At 38.2% G+C, this 17,665-nt stretch overlaps 1 protein-coding gene across 18 annotated transcripts in view; it reads left to right on the plus strand.

Annotated features, from left to right (window-relative positions):
• Positions 1-1,575: 1,575 nt before the first annotated feature.
• The window catches only part of LOC149194083 (uncharacterized), a 306,574-nt gene continuing 290,484 nt past the window's right edge, over positions 1,576-17,665 (plus strand). For 2 of the 18 annotated variants that reach the window (XM_089405013.1, XM_089405012.1), the window contains exons 1-3: positions 1,962-2,082; positions 2,198-2,325; positions 2,424-2,538. In XM_089405013.1, coding sequence (XP_089261139.1) covers positions 2,015-2,082; positions 2,198-2,325; positions 2,424-2,500 — 273 coding nt within the window. In that variant the 5' untranslated portion in view covers positions 1,962-2,014 and the 3' untranslated portion in view covers positions 2,501-2,538. Of the gene's footprint in view, positions 1,705-1,961; positions 2,083-2,190; positions 2,326-2,423; positions 2,539-17,665 lie in introns of those variants that run through there. The other 16 variants (XR_016254514.1, XM_089405023.1, XM_089405022.1 and 13 more) reach the window with 15 other exon arrangements.

The following is a 17,665-nucleotide window of genomic DNA, read 5'->3' on the forward strand; positions in this document are numbered from 1 at the left end:
ACACATCACTTGCAACTGGGATAACACTACAATAGTAAAACTACAAAACTTGCAAATTAACAGGAGCGTCTACCCATAAGAAGTAGACATGTGTAATGCAAAAAAGGTATTCCAACATGCCTACAAACCCAAGACAATACACTCATCAAGGAAAAGACACACATACATATACTCATGAATATCTGGCACATTTTTCATCACCACATTGAACACTGTCACAATTTTAATCGTCTCATGAATGGGAATAACAAAATCCCAACTTATCGTCTCTGTTCACTTCAGAAGCGACAATTGCAACAAAGTGCTTTTGAAGACGAATTTGGTTGTTTCTTGATCTTTGCAACTGAATAATACTAGACGTAGACAAATCAAGCTCACCATTGTGGAGGGGCTTATTGTGCTCAAAATGGGGGCATTATTGGCACATGCAAATCTCTCAAGTTTTGGAGATCAATGCTCGGTAGTAGAACCCCCTGTTTCTTACACTGCATGAACCATTCTCGGTGGCGATGGTGGCTTCTAAAATCGACAGTGCCATGCGAATTGTTTTCATCGGTCTCGACAGTGTTCTCGGGGGTTTCAACAGTGATGGGGTTTTAGCTCAACGACTTAACACAATCCAATCGTCTAACAATTGATCGGACGACGCATAGTGACAACAGGAGGGGAGTTCGTCTAAGAGGGGAAAGCCTTACAACGTAATAAATCAGCCTAGATCCATTTAAACTCTGGATCTACCAACTGTCGAGAGAGATCAAATCTCTTTTCGTTGTAAAAAAGTTTACACCTCAAGAAATTTGATCCTCTCACCAGTTGGTAGATCCAAAATCAAATAGATTTAAGATTGATTATTTTTTCCTATTAAACAAGAATACATTTGAAATTACCTTGCAATAGCGTTATTATTTTGAGTATCAAGAATATTCTGCCTGTTTTTTTTGCTAATTAAAAATATTTAGTAACACGGAAAGCCTTAAAATAGATTATAAATTTCAACGACAACAGGCCAAATTCTCCTAAGTGCGTCAACTGCAATATAGGTAGGTGGAAGATGTTTGGTACGAAAAACCCTTCGTTATAAGGTTTAAAACGGTGCAATGTAAACAGTCATTCGCATTTAAGTTTTCAGCGTTTGGATTGTGTGCAGCCCAAATTTATCCGAGTATGTATTGATTTATGTATCCGACTTTCAAAGAGTCGTGCATATGGGAGTGTGCGTAAAACGCACAAATGCAAAAAGTCTCAACAAAACAGAAGGGAAGTTTCTCAAGTTAGTATATTAACAGGATTAACTTGGTAAATTAGGTTCTGTCCTTGAGTAAGACAGAGAGACTCTGGGCCGACATCAAGAGGTGGAGACCAATTAAAAACACAGGGACGGCAAACTGACTGGAGGGGCCCGGATGGCAAACGATATTTGTTAACACCGTTAACATCACTACTACTTTCACTCTACTCTCTGCCTCTCTCTGTTTGTTACAGCAAAAACCAGGAAGGAAGGCGTTGTGGGGCAGGCTTTTTGCTTTTGTATGTAGCCGTTGGACAAGTGGATACCGGCTTTTGCTTTTGCTTCCTCGCCCCTCTATTAAAACCCTTCTACAGCCTACATTCTACATTTCTGAATCCCGTGACAGCCGAGATGGTTTTCGGAATTCATATCGCACTCATGCTCTTTTGGATTTGAAGGTATTCAATTTCATTTTTCAAAACAGTTTTCCTTTCCTTTTTCTTCTCTGGACCTCATATTTTGTTTTTCCTGTTACGATGTGTTTCTATTTAATTCATGTGCGTTTCTGCTCTTCAATTTTAAATTTTCTCTTTATCTTTGTTTCTACCGATCTTGTTTTCTAAATGTTCCTCCGGGATGGGATAGGATGGGATGGGATGGGGTTTCTGGATTGTTTTTGCATTTGTTCCATTTGTTTGAGTTTTTCCAATATTTGAAACCCCACAGGCACACGTTGAGTTTTTCCAATATTTGGAACCCCAGAAGCACATATTTGCAGCTGCTGGTATGGTATGCTATCAAACCTCTGAGAACCAAGCTAACGATCCTGGATTCATCGCTCAGTCAGCCTCCAGGTAAATAAGTTTCACTCCGCTTCATTTCATAGTAAGTTACATAGAAGGGTTTCTGGATTGTTTTTGCATTTGTTCCATTTTTTTTTGAGTTTTTCCAATATTTGAAACCCCACAGGTACACATTGAGTTTTTCCAATATTTGGAACCCCAGAAGCACATATTTGCAGCGGTTGGTATGGTATGCTATCAAAGCTCTGAGAACCAAGCTAACGATCCTGGATTCATCGCTCAGTCAGCCTCCAGGTAAATAAGTTTCACTCCTCTTCATTTCATAGTAAGTTACATAGAAGGGTTGGGTAGGACTGAAGGTACAGGGTGCATAAATCTTTGTTTCCTTTCAGTGATTTCGTTTGCCGAAACAGTGACATCGCCTTGTTCGATGATGGTGAAAACTATACTGCATGGGTTGATGTCTTAGCGGTTTTCACTACGAGTCTTCTGAGGGCACTGAAAAAGGTAGGCAGTCTGCCTCTTCTTTCTCCTGGGTTTGAACAGGAGTTGACAGAACATGTGTATAAGTTTCTTTCAATGCTACACTTGTTTTGTTTCGCACACTAATAAATACTATCAATTAGATTTAGGTCTAACATAGCGGTTTTCAACAACTCATGTGGCACAGGACGATGCATGTTCGAATTAAATATTTTTACCCTTATTTATACATAGGCAATCAATGTATAAATACACCTCTTCGATATTTAAACATAGACAATAAATGTTTAAAGAATTAATTAGACAGTTGCTTTTCTGAACAGGGTTAATTAGATACTCCTGCGCATTTTTCGCTACTGGCGTTCATACTCTCTTTAGGGACTAAACTCATCTTGATCAGTTAGATATCTTATCTTAACAGGGTTAATGAGACACCTCTTTGATATTTAAACATAGACAATAAATATTTAAAGAATTATTTAGATAGTTGTGTTTTTTTAACAGGGTTGATTAGATACTCCACATTTTTTGCAACTGGAATTCAGACTCTCTTTAGTGACCATATTCATCTTTTGCATTTTTCACTCCCGTGTTAATTATACCATAGTATCTTATCAGCTAACAAGGCACATGTTAGTTAAAGGAATGACAATTTGGGTTTAAGGCACAACTATAAATTTTTAAGTAGACAAATTCAACTCAATCTTTGTATAATTTTATTAGATTTCTAGAAAGGGAGATTGATTAGTTAGGTCCCAGACTGGAAATACTTTGACTGAACTATCTTATAGTATTACTTTACATCTTTTTTACTGGAGTCATCTAACGAGGCGGAGGAATTGCCTGGACGGCCAAAAGTGGCCGGAGTCCGGGCAAAAAAATTTCAAAAAATCTTGTAGATACAGTGTTTGAATCGTGTTTTTGATGGTGGAAATGGATTCAGCACCATCAAAAACGTCTAGAACACTTAAAATTTTGAAGTTTAACAACTATAACTTGGATTTACAAAAATCCTAGCCAGATTTTCTCTAAATATAACCAGAATTTCTATAACTTTCCGGGCAACTCCTCTGCCTCGTTAGACTACGTGCTTTTTATTTCATTTCACGTGAAGCAGTGAGTACTAGTCACTTAGGTGACTATATTCATTTGTTTCTATTTTTAAATAGTGTGAGTTATACCATAGTATCTCATCATCTAATTAGGCACATCTTACTTAAGTGATGGCACTTTGGGGTTTTAAGACAACCTGACCTATAAATCTTTAAGTGGACAAAAGCTAACATTTTTATAGTTCATCAGATTTTTAGAAGGGAAGAATGATTGGTTTGGGCCTGGACTTGAAATATTTTGACTAGACTATTTTAAAATATTACTTTACATCTTTTTATTTCATTTCATGTGAAGTGTCACAAGAAGTTTTCTTTTCTTAGCCAAACCTGGAGGCAAAATTTTGATTTACTTCAAACCTAAATGTAATAACTCAAATACAAGGGTAATTGTCCAGAGAAAAGGTTTACACAGATTGAAAAATTTCTAGTGCTCTTCTCTGATGCTGACAAAGTAACCTTAGGCTTAAAAGTTTTAATACATTGCATTGCCAGTGGTATTATACTATTAAAAGTTTTAATGCATTGCATTGTCAGCAGTATTGTACTATTTTTTATGACACTTTTGGAATTCTTTAAATTAGATCAGTTTTTGAATTTGTATGTGTTGAGAAATCAATGCAAGTAGATTAGGGTTTGATTCCTCTTTCTTGATAATTACTTGTGAGTTATGTTGGCTTCTTTTACTTCTTTATTATCTTATCTTTCATCAAGCAATTACCATATTATGTGTGTATGAAGATCACAAAAACACAAGACACAAGATGTAGGCACTATGCCAGGCAAAACCCCTCTCGAGGGGAAAACCTAGTAAAAAATTCTCTTCCTCAATAGTTTCCTTTGAGACTCTTCAACCTATACATAGACCAAACCTTCCATCAACACCAAGTTAGCCCTTCCAGATCTTTGACCCTTTTGCAGCAACACTTCCACCCCAACAACTTTGACTATGCAACAACTTACGACATTAGGCAGCAACTGGCAACAACAACACTTGAAAGACTTCGATCTCCCAAACTAGGGCACGAAAGAGAGAGAGAGTACCACCAAAACTTCAATTTTCCTTTTCTCTTTGAACTTGATCCAACTCACACTTCTTTTGACTTCCTTGACCTGCGTCGCACTTTTTCCAGCTTCACTAGAGATATTGAATTTGCTTGAGATGAGATCTCCTTCCTTTTATAGGCTTCGGGTGAGGTCACATATGTGTCCTTTAGGCTGACTTGATCTCCATTAGGCCGACTTGGTGTGGAGGTTACATAAATCATATTTTACTCAATAATAAATCTTTTTACATGATTCCAAAGCCTAAGAAGGGTCTCTTTAATTGTACAATGACTTTATTAACTTAGAATAAGTCCTAGAAGTTCTCAATGGGGACTTTGACCTAAAGCATGATGACCCAAGCATGAAACCCATGCTTTAATAAAGTCATAATAATAATAATAAAAATTCTTTTCTTTATTCTTTTGACAAGTACATTACATGATGACTCAAATACATTAATGAAGACTGAACCTAGTTACATTCTTCAACACTCCCTTTTAACTAGGGAGGTATTCATAATATACAAATATAATGGAAGATCTCAAACTATATGAACAATGAAGAGTTTAGGCACCGTAATGCCATGGACTAGATTCCTGACTAGGGCAATCTATCCATTGGTCTCTCAACAGTTTAGGCACTGCAATGCCACAGACTAGATTCTTGACCAGGGCAATCTATCCAAGTGGGACTAAGGTGGACTCAAGCTTTCAGCCTCTCTAGGTACCATCAGGCTTACTTGCTAACCACCAACCTAGGGACCTAGGTGCATATCTGGGGTCGGAGCTCTATGACCAATGCCACCCTCCCTACTTTGGGACCTAGACATCAACACAAAGTGTCGGCCAGATGTCCTCCCGGGCAATGCTTCACTTGCAAAGCCTCAACAAATCTCTCTCGATCAAATTGATTGGTAACCAACATGCTATCAAAACTTCGAGAGATTTACCTGTACAAACACAACCCCAATCAGTAATACACTTTCAAATGTACATAATCAAATACAAACCTCCGAGGTCTTCTAGACAACTTGATGTTGCTTCTCAACTTTCCATAGTAGGACTTAGAGTTTTCCCAATGAATCTTGACAGAAGATTCCTCAACCATGCAACTTCTTTTCCTACTTCTCATGCAGCAACATATTTCATAAATCGACCCGACTTTTCTTATATTAGCAGCCTTTCAAAATATATTCTCCAATTTTCTTCTCACTCATGGCCTTCACTAAAACTTACGGTTGTTAGTCCTGGTCTAGTGCATGACACATGAAGTAGAGAACCATATCTGCCACTCCCTCTTAATCAGAGAGGATCTAATCATTCCCGTGCATGGAATATTCTCAACCATCCTCTTATTATAAGGAGATTTCTTTCATCCATGCTCCTTCTCAATCTAGGGAGATTTCTTTCATTCAAGCTCCCTCTTAACCTAGTGAGATTTCATCTAGGTTTCGTCTTAACTTAGTGAGTTATACTTCTTCTTTATGACATTGAAGAATCTTTCGTGGCTTCCATCCTTCTCATCAGAGTTATCATTACCATCACCATTCACATCATGCTTATCAGATCAACTTTTCTTTACGAACATCTTCATTATCTTGAAGATCACGTACCTACACAACTTAGATAGCAAGTACAACCAAATTTGTGGAAGCATGAAGTTAACCATATCAAAATCATGGAAGCATTCAACTTTATATATATCAGATGCCCAAACTCACAAGCAAGAGACACATACTCTTCAACATCTTGCTAGGGACTTTATCATAAACCATAGACTACTTTATCATAACAACTTTAATTACATCTAGGGTTTCAATATTTCTTCCAAAGGTATGACATACCCTACTACAACATATAACAAACCCTAGAAACAATTCAAACAAATATAGATCTACAAAGTATCTAACAACTTTCAGAATTTCATACAAACCCTAGATTTCATACATGAAATTTAGCAATCAAAACCAATCACAACGCGGTTAACAACATGACTAGCTTCCACTAGGGTTTGTTGCAAACCCTAGATTTTTTCAATCAAACATCAGTCATAACTAGAACTCATATTTCAACAATCTTATACAAATCTGAAATTATCACATAGTCATTATATATTAGAGATTTGGACTTCTACTAAGGTTTAGCTACAAAACCCTAGAATTTACAAATACTATCATCCTAGAGAATCAAACTTCGACTAGGGCTTAGTTCCAAACCCTATGACTCATGACCATCAACAATTAGGTCAACTCATACATGTAGGATTCCATCATCATGCACAAGCATATCATAACATGTGTTAGTCAAACCCGACTCCACAAATATCAATAAGAGTCAGACACATAACATACTAGGTTAGACTAGGGTTTGATCGGACAAACACACGCATGCCAGGGATTTCATTTCTAAGACATAATAAGGGTCTTGCTTATACACTCTACCAAACCCTAATGATCTAAGGTTTCGATACAAGACATAGCAGAGCCTAAATTAGCAATACTTCAAAGGTTCGGAATTTCAAACATCACCATTCAACCTTAACAAGTTAGGGTTTCCATAACCATACCAAAACCCCAAACAAAACATCATCAAAGCATCAGTCAGTTACGTTAGACTTCATCAAATCATCAAACATTTTATTTCAACAATAACCCTAAGTAGGTTAGGGTTTCACACATGATCATCGACATACCCTTAAGTTAGGGTTTTCACAATGAACTTTTTTAGGGTTCCACAAGAGTAATCAAAGATATGAGGAGGGTAGATTTATCTAATGATGAATCACCCAATCAAGAATCTTTAAGATTCAGGGAAGTTAGACAAAAAGATGTTAGTAATAGATTATCAAGAATGAATATGGAGAGAGCAAAACTTGTAATTCAAAACATACCTCTTGTTTCTTAACAAACCTTGTAATTATATGCTTTGTCTTGTGAAGCTTTCTTCCATGTTCCTTAAGTATTCGACAAGTCTTTTCTCGACAAAAATATGACTAGATGTGATTAGTATTTAATATAAACAAACTTAGATAAGTAAGGGAAACCGAATATAAAAGACAATACAAGGAGTAAGATACTTATCTTTGGAAGTTGGTAAGGGCTCCTTTCAAGCTTGAGGGATGCAAGGGATAGAGTCCCTAAGAGTTCCTAGCAAATATGTCTTTGACTTCGGGTCCTTCCATCATGTTCTTCTTTGGTGAAACTTCTTTGGTAAAGTTTGATTGATCCCTATCCCTTCTTTCTTGATTTCGTTGTACACTTCTTCACTTTTCCTTTTACTAGATCCAAGACTTTTCGAGGATGAGATCTATCCTCTTCTTCCAAGCATTGTAATTGAATGATTCTTCCAATTTGTTCTCTTCCTTTATTGTCCTTGAAGATAGTAAGCTTCTTTCCTTATAAGGTCTCCTTATGTGATTCTTTAATCAACTTCTTGAGGTTCCTTAGATTAATTTCAGTAGATCCTTAAACTGTCTTTTCCTCCTTCACCTTAGCTCCATTCTCCGGCTTCAATGATGTTGATCCCAGACCTCTAATAGCATAACTTTTGTTGTCTCCCAATTCCACTGTATAAGAAGATGATTCCTTTGATAGAGTGTGAAGTTGTTTACTCTTCCCTAGATGCTTCACTGTCAATAATCCATGCTTTATCATCATTAAGTGAACTTGTAAGTGTAGCCAAGAACCCTTGACTTTTGACCTTGTTGAATAAGTAGTGGAAGGTCCTTTTGATACTTGTAGTATTGAATCCCATTCTTATTGTCAGGCCAGGGTAACTCCAGCTATTGATGAACGCAAGACAACTTGATATTTCACATTAGATAACTATTATTTATATACAAAAGAAACGGATCAGTTCATCTTCTAGATGACTGTCCGGCTTCACCTCATCCGTTTCGGATTAGGTGTCAACATTCCCCCCCTTAATCTGAAGGGATGTTGGTGAGTCCAAGCATCGTTCTGAATCTTTCAAGCTTTTCTCTTCCAAGCGCTTTGGTGAAGATGTCTGCAATTTGTTCGTTTGTGGAACAATGACGGAGATGGATTGTTTTGGCCTCAACATGATGTCGGATCAGATGATATTTAGTATTGATGTGCTTAGTACGATCATGGAACTTTGGATTTTTGGCCAACTTTATTGCAGATGTGTTATCAATCATGAGTGGAGTAGATTGTATTTGTTTTACTTGCAAATCTTCAAGAATTTTCCTGAGCCACACAATTTCTTTCGTTGCTTCAGCTGCTGCCACGTATTCTGCTTCTGTTGTGGAATTCCGCTGGTACTGATTGTTTGCGTGATCTCCAGGAGACAGCTCCTGATCCAAGACTCATAGCATATCCTGAAGTAGATACCCCAGTTTCTTTGTCTCCATCGAAGTCTGAATCAGAGTATCCAATCAAGTTGAAGTCGTCCACCTGTGTATACTTGATTCCAAGGTCTTGAGTTCCCTTCAAGTATCTTAGAACTCTTTTTGCAGCAGACCAATGTCCCTCACAAGGCTTTTGCATAAACCTGGAGAGGATTCCAACAGCAAATGAAATGTCTGGTCTGGTAGTAGTGAGGTAGATGAGACTTCCTACAAGCTGTCTATACCTTGTTGCATCCTCAAATTCCTTTCCTTCAGTAGATGTGAGCTTCAAGTTTTGTTCCATTGGAGTAGAAAGGGGATTGCACTCTGTCATGCCAAATCTGTATAACAAATCTCCAATGTATTTCTTTTGAGAAAGAAATATGGACTTTGGATGTTGGGTTACTTCAATGCCAAGATAGTAATGAACATAGCCCAAATCAGTCATTTCAAAATTTTTTCCTAATTCTTTCTTTATGGATGCAATATAGCTTTCATTGTTCCCTGTCATTAAAAGATCATCTACATATACCACAAGATATACAACTGTTTTGCCAACTTTCTTGACAAATAAAGTTGCATCATCAAGATCAAAATGTTTGAAGTTGAGTTTCAGAAGATGCTCAGTTAGTTTTTCATACCAGGCTCGTGGTGCTTGTTTGAGGCCATACAAGGACTTCACAAGTTTGCATACTTTGTGTTCATGTCCTTTCACAGCAAATCCTTCAGGCTGGGACATAAAAACATTCTCTTTTAGATCTCCATTCAAGAATGCAGTTTTTACATCCATTTGATGGCCTTTCCAACCGTTCTGAGCAGCTAGTGCAAAGAGTGTCCGGATGGTGGCCCATTTTGCTGTGGGAGCAAAAGTTTCCTCGTAATCGACCCCTTCTTTCTGTGCAAAACCTTTTGCCACAAGCCTAGCTTTGTGCTTGTCAAGTGAGCCATCAGCTTTGTACTTGTTCTTGTAGACCCACTTGCAGCCAATTGGTTTGGTTCCAAATGGAGGATCAACCAGCTTCCAAGTGCCATTCTTTATGAGGGCATCATACTCCTTCTGCATCGCTTCTTTCCATTCATCATAAGAAGCAGCTTCTTTGAAGGAAGTTGGTTCAAAATCTGTAGACAAGTTCAATTCACAACAATGTTACTTGGGAGCGGGAGCGGGAGCGGAAGCGGGGAGCGGGAGCGGAAGCGGGAGCGGGAGCGACCATTTTCAGAAGCTCCCGGTTTGGGAGCGAATCCCGGAGCGATTTTTTAAAAATATATATATTTTTTATATTTTTTAATTTTTGATACATATATGTCAACAAAAACATGTAGAATGATGAATTAGATATAAAAAACATAAAAAAGCATAGATTGAACCATATAACAACAATCATCTAGAAGTTATAATCTTCATCAACCACGTTCGCAAGTTAGTAACATAGTAACATACAACATATTGAGTCTCATGATTCATCAATCTTAAAGTTTCAAGCTTTCAAAATTCAATATATAACATTTATCATCATTGATCACCAAAGTTGTACTTGTAAGCTAAGTGTAACCATTACAACAAATAATATCTAACATGAAATGAAATGTTATAAAATGAAACGAAATGAAACAACTTTCAACTTTCATGAAGCATCATATTCATAATTCATTACTAATGAGTTATAATTGCCAACTTCAAACTTAAATTGTCATATATTGTTTAAAAAAATATCATAATAAATATGAAAGAGTCAATAGTTATAAAAGCTACTAGAAACTAGAGAAGAGAAGTAAATCTATTATCTATTTCTTATGCTTGGGCCTCTTGCCACCACGAGAAATGTCTAATTTTTTAGTCTTGTTGCAAAATCAGGATCTTTGTCATTAATATCACCCTCCAAGCATTAATATCCAGAGGTATCTTTGTCATTACCTTTGTATCTGTATAGGGATCTTTGTCATTAATATCACCCTCTAAGCATTAACATAAGATAGAAAAAGCATAGCATGTCAAGTCAAGATTTTGTTTGAGTGATGCGTACATTTTTAGAAGGGTCATGATAGAGGAGTTCGACAACCAATGTCACTAACATCAAGGTACATAGAGGGATTGGTACTCTTGATTAAATATGAGTTCCATACCCTAATACATGACAAAATTCAATGGAAACATTGCAATCCCCCAATCCTGAAATCCTGAAAAACTGATAAGTCTGCTGGATTTTGAATGAAATCTAAAATTCTACTTTCTCCATATGAAATCCAATGAGGACGAAACCACTCTCAAACATCCTGAGTCATTTCATGGTAATGTTAAAAATTTAAGTAAAAGGATGAAAATGAAAATTAAAGAAAATGTCACTTTTACTTTAAGAATTTAACATTACCATGAATAGCATATCAATACTAGGGCCTAGACTTGATCATTAAGTTGCCCCACTCAAAAACTATTTGTTTCTTTCAAAAAAAATTGCATTTCGAACATTACTACAAAAAAAAAATATGCAAAAAAGGCAAAACGCTCCCGAAAACGCTCCCGAAAAGGCAGGGAGCGAATTTTTTTTTAGGGAGCGCGCTCCCGAAATCGGGAGCAATTTCGGGAGCGCGCTCCCGACCCGCTCCCGCCCGGAGCGCGGATCGGGAGTGGGAGCGAGGGGGGGGGGGGCGCTCCCCCGCAACACTGATTCACAATCATAAGTAACATCCATATCAACAGGTGAATTAGAGTTATCTACATCACCTCCATCTTGTCGATTTGAATTTCGGGTTCCTGTTTTTCCAATTTCATCAGGATGAACACTTTCAAGTGTCTTTGTCAGCCACTTTGGGGGACCTTTCTGAGATGGTCCAGGCTGTTCTGTTGATTGAGTTGGGTCTGTATCAAGATTGAGTCTCCCAATTCTATCAATTACATCACTTAAAGCATCATCCGTTGTTGGAGTGTCAGGCAGGGGAGATTGTTCTTCAGAAGAAGATTCCACATGTTGATCTAGTATAGGAATCCCCCCTTCAAGATGTGGAATCTGATTATCAAACTCTTGAAATGATTTCGGTTTTGTGAATCTATCCAAGCGATCAAGTTGCCGCTCAACAACATTGTCAGATTTGGATGATTCAAGAAAAATGACATCTCTAGATAAAACAAACTTTTTATTTACTTCATCATAAAGGCGGTATGCTTTAGATGTGTTTGAATACCCCAGGAAGATACACTTACGACTTCTTGCACCAAGTTTGTTTCTATGTACCTTTGGTATTAAAGCAAAACAGGTGGAACCAAATATCTTGAGATGTTTTACCGAAGGAACATGTCCATACCACAATTCATAAGGAGTCTTGTTTCTTATAGCACTAGATGGACATCTATTCTTTATATATGCAGCACATAGAACAGCATCAGCCCAAAACATTGTCTTTACATTCTTGAAGAAAAGCATAGATCGTACCATATTCAAAATTGTTCTGTTCATTCTTTCAGCTACACCATTCTGTTGAGGATTATAAGGCACAGTTGTTTGATGTTTAATCCCATGTTGGCGAAGATAGTGTTCAAATTCATTTGATGTATATTCTTTTCCATTATCAGTGCGAATAGACCCAATATGAGATTGTGCATCATTTTCAATCCACTTATGAAAATTCTTAAATGTTTGAAAAGCATCAGATTTGTTCTTCAATAAGTAAACCCAACACATTCTGGTGTAATCATCAATAAATGTCATGATATATTTATTTCCATTTGCAGAAGGAACAGGCATTGGACCACATAAATCTGAATGAATAAGTTCAAGCTTCCTATGTGCTCTTGAATGTGAATCATGAAAAGACTGTTTGCTATGCTTTCCTAGAATGCAAGCATCACATTGTTTATGTTTTCTAGGAATTGTAGGCAAACCAGCAACACCATTTTTCTTCAACAAGCGGAGACTATCATAGTTTAAATGCCCAAATCTAGCATGCCATAATAAACTCGATGGAAGTGTACATTCTTCATGATGAGAAATATATGAGAAATGCTGTGCATGAGCAGAGGTTCCTTGCAGTTTAAGGAGTCTTTCTTCTTCTATACCCCTCATGACAAGTGAGTGGTCAGATGCCTTTCTTACCTCAAGCTTGCCATCAAACATGTGAATGGAGTGACCTTGCTGGCGGATGTGAACCAGGGACAGCCAGTTTCTCTTCAGCTGTGGGAGATATAGAACATGATCCAGAAGAAAGTCTGGAAGACCAGGCAGTTTAAGCCTGATTGTGCCAAGCCCTGATGGCTTGATTTTTGACTGATCTGCAAAGTATACTGCTCCATCAACATTGTTAGTGAAATCTCTCCTATGGGTCATATGACAGGTTGCTCCTGAATCAAGCAACCAGTCATTTTTCGAAGAAGCAAGTGAAGCATTAAACAAATCTTCATTTACTCCAATATTACATTGTGCCTCAATATAGTGTGCAGATTCGGGTGCTTTACCTTTGTCTGAGTCATCAGTTTTACCTTTTTGCTGATTTCTTCTCTGCTCAACTTTGTCCCATGGTAGCTTGCATGTAGAAGCATCATGTGATCCATTTCGTTTGCAGCGAATGCAATGCAGATCTGCCTTTTCTGCTTGAGAATGTCTGCCCCCCCTGCCTCTGAAGTATCTTCCTCTTCCTCTTCGTCCACCTCTTCCTCTTGCAGAATCTTGAGCAGGATGCTTTTCTTTGTGAGCAATGCAAACAGTCTCTTCAGAAGATTCAGGGACTGTTTTCTTTCCAAAGGCTTTCTCTCTTTTAGCAAACTTTTTCACAAGAGAGTCAAAGGTTATATCTTTAAGGTTTCCATTTGCTTGTAAAGACTCAAGATAATTGGAGTAGGTAGGATAGAGTGCTTTGAGAAAGGCAATAAGAGAGATATCCAGCTCAACCTTAGTGGATTTTATATCATGCATTATAGACTTTATTTCAGATGCAAGAGCAAGAGGATCATTATTTTTCAGTTCAAGAGTGAAGAGTTTAATCATGAGCTGCACAACTTCAAGTGCAGAATGTGTATCATAGAGTTCTTTCAGCTTTTGTATAGCTTCAAAAGCAGTGGAATAGCAGGAAATATGACGACTAACTTCCTCATTGACAGATGCTGCGATCAATGCAAAGGCTTTGCTGTTCTTGTTTTCCCAAATGGCGAGTTCTTTGTCTGATGTGGGCTGCACAGGGTCTCTGTCTTCTTCTCCAACACACACACCTTTCCACAGCTCATTGTAGATGAGGGTGTGTTTTACCATCCGAGACCATTCAGAATAGTTCTCCTTGCCAGTGAGAACTATTCCGACCATAGAAATGATTGAATGCATTCTGTAAAAAAAAAAAAATTATCTCTGCCAAAAAAGCTTCTGTTGATAGAAAACTTCTGCTGGAAAAAAAATCCTTATGTCACAGCAAGAATTCTGCTGGAAAAAAATCTTATATATATATTAGTGTTCAACAGAGAAAAAGAAAGCACTCATATGTATCTTCAACATATATCACTGTTCAATAGAGAAAAAGGAGAGTGCTGTATCTTCAACATATATCACTGTTCAATAGAGAAAAAGGAAAGCGCTGTATCTTCAACATATATCATTGTCTCAATGAAAAAATCAAGGGCGCTTACTGCTTATATCAATATATCACAGTTTAAAAAAGAGGGTGCTCTTCGTTGCCACAGATGTCTGGAAACTAGTATGAGGGCGCTCTTCAATGTCGCTTTTTCCTTTGCTGGAAAGTTATTGCAGTAAAACAAGAAATTAACAATATCAACAACCAATCTGGTGTAAACATTAGGTTAAGCCGTGCTTTTGCGTGTAATCCAATTCTGTTGGAGGCCTACATAGAAAGTCATTCTTATCTGAACACAGTTTCACACATACCAACACGATTTCTTGCCGAGAATAGTCCTTTTAAAAAACGATACCAACACGATTTCACACAGTTTCACACTTGGGCGCACCAATATATTCAATAATTAATATATCACTGCAACTTATATATTAATATAGCGGGCACGCTTGGCGGTCTCCTACTCCTCCTCGGGCACCGTCTTTCCATTCATCATAATGCAACATTAAACGCATAAAACGCTCTTACCACCTTTACAAATAATGCAGCATTAACCGCAGGCTTATACCATGTTCTTACCACTGTTTTATTAAAAAAAATACCACTGTTTCAAAAAAAAAACGATGCCGCAGTTCTTACAACGCAGGCAGGTATCACCATTCACCATATACACAGTCTCCCAATGTATTTCTCAAAAAAACACAGTCATGCAATGGTCATTAAAAATACGCATCCAGCATTAAAAAAACGCAGTCTTCAGCTTGCATCAATACACCATTAAAATACGCATCCAGCATTTAAAAATCGTAGTCTTCAGCTTGCATCAATACATCATTAAAAAACGCAGTAATAAACCACAGTTCTTTTTAAACGCAGCATAAAATATATTCGAAACGCTGCATCAAATACATTCATAATGCAGGCTTTCCAGATGTACAAGACACACCATTAACGCAGTCATGAAGGCACCATCAGTTTCATTTGAACGGAAGGAGATAGATTTTTTTTTTTTTTTTACCAGCATCGAAAACGCTTCAACGTATACCACGGACAGAGGGCGCAGTCTCTGTCAGGAATCCCTCAGCAGCAGAGGGCGCAGTCTCTGTCACGAATCCCTCAACAGCAGAGTGCGCAGTCTCATGAGAGGGTAGGCAGAGGCACATAACAGACTAGGAGTTACAATCAATTTGGGACCTGTGCTCTGATACCATGTCAGGCCAGGGTAACTCCAGCTATTGATGAACGCAAGACAACTTGATATTTCACATTAGATAACTATTATTTATATACAAAAGAAACGGATCAGTTCATCTTCTAGATGACTGTCCGGCTTCACCTCATCCGTTTCAGATTAGGTGTCAACACTTATCATAGAGGGAGTAATCATTTTCCTTCAAGCCAACGAAGTGAGCTTCAATCTTTTTGACCTTGGCTCTGATACCATGTTGAGAAATCAATGCAAGTAGATTAGGGTTTGATTCCTCTTTCTTGATAATTACTTGTTAGTTATGTTGGTTTCTTTTACTTCTTTATTATCTTATATTTCATCAAACAATTACCATATTATGTGTGTATGAAGATCACAAAAACACAAGACACAAGATGTAGGCACTATGCCAGGGCAAAATCCCTCTCGAGGGGGAAACCCAGTAAAAAATTCTCTTCCTTCAATAGTTTTCTTTGAGACTCTTTGTTAAAATTGGCAACTAGGGCCAAACTCCATGTTGGTCATTTTATTTATGGCAATTGATATTTTTCTTGAATCCCTCTTATCGAGAGGTGTAGGATTGATCCAAAGATCATCTGATTCCGATTAGTATTCATCAAGATCGGCCAACAACCAAATAAACCCCTCATGTGCTCAGCGTTTTAGTATAAAAGGAGATGACTTGAGAGTCATGTTACACACAACTTCTCTCTCGATTTCTCTCCACTTGTCTTGGGTTTTAGTGTGAGAGAAATCTAGGAGGAAGTTGCCCTAACACAGTCCTAAGGAGGGTGATCTAGCTCTCAACGCAGTTATGGAGGAGAGATCTAAACGTTGCCCTATGGAGCAGCCCTAATGCTGCCCTATGGAGAAGAGCTAACACTGCCCTATGGAGAAGCCCTAACGCTGCCCTATGGAGAAGAGTTAACGCTGCCCTATGGAGAAGCCCTAACGCTGCCCTTTTGAGAAGCCCTAACATAACCTAAGAAGAGGTATGCAGTCAAGAAGGGCAACAATGTAAGCCCTCAACGCAAATTAGAAAATGTTCTCTGCCCTAGATGGATGCCCTAGAACCTTAATGCAGTCTATGGAAGAATGAAAGCTCTAACCGCAGCAAGAGAGGAAGGATCTTAGACAACGTGGAGGAGGCCCGAGTTCCTCAATGGAGGCCGAGTTAATAATTGGAGCAGTAGCCCATTTTTAGGTCACTTTGGTGGAGACCTAGAGGTTGTCTTGGATGCTGCAGACTGCTCTTGAGGGCTGAAGGCATGAGGAACTGTTTCGTGGGGATAGAACCATTGGAAAGGGCTACCGCCGCAAGGGATAGGCTTGTTGTAGCAAGTCACAGTCCCTTATACACCTACAGGTCTACGTTAAGGATAACAAGGAGGGCGTAAGGGCTAGTTGTGACTGTTGGGGTATAACAAGCCAACGTGTGGTTTAGGAATGCTGGATAAGGGTGATCATAGCCTTGGGACAGATGTTGTGAAGGCTATCCAGACAACTGTTAGAATACCCTTACCAATCCAACAATGTGGCAATCAAAGAATCCCCTAACAGTGAACTGATGTAAGTGCAACAACATGATATAATAAGGTGTGACAACATTGTAAAAAGGGTGCAGCACAGTGATGATGAACGCTGCAATAAAGTGCAGTATGAGGGACAACAAGCATGTAAGGGACAACAAGCATGCAAGGTATAACAAGCATGCAAGGGACAACAAGCAAGGTACAACAAGCATGCAAGGTACAAGAAGCAAACAATGAGACAACAAGCATGGACAACATGGTTCAACCATGGCACATGGGACAACAATGCAACATTAGGTGCATTAGTCATGAGGTGCAGCATTGTGATGATGGGTGCAACATGGTGCAGCACGGTGAGG

This window comes from Pinus tabuliformis, chromosome 2_2, assembly GCF_031772625.1.
Source record: "Pinus tabuliformis cultivar Carrire ecotype Pingquan chromosome 2_2, CPIR1, whole genome shotgun sequence".
Taxonomy (NCBI): domain Eukaryota; kingdom Viridiplantae; phylum Streptophyta; class Pinopsida; order Pinales; family Pinaceae; genus Pinus; species Pinus tabuliformis.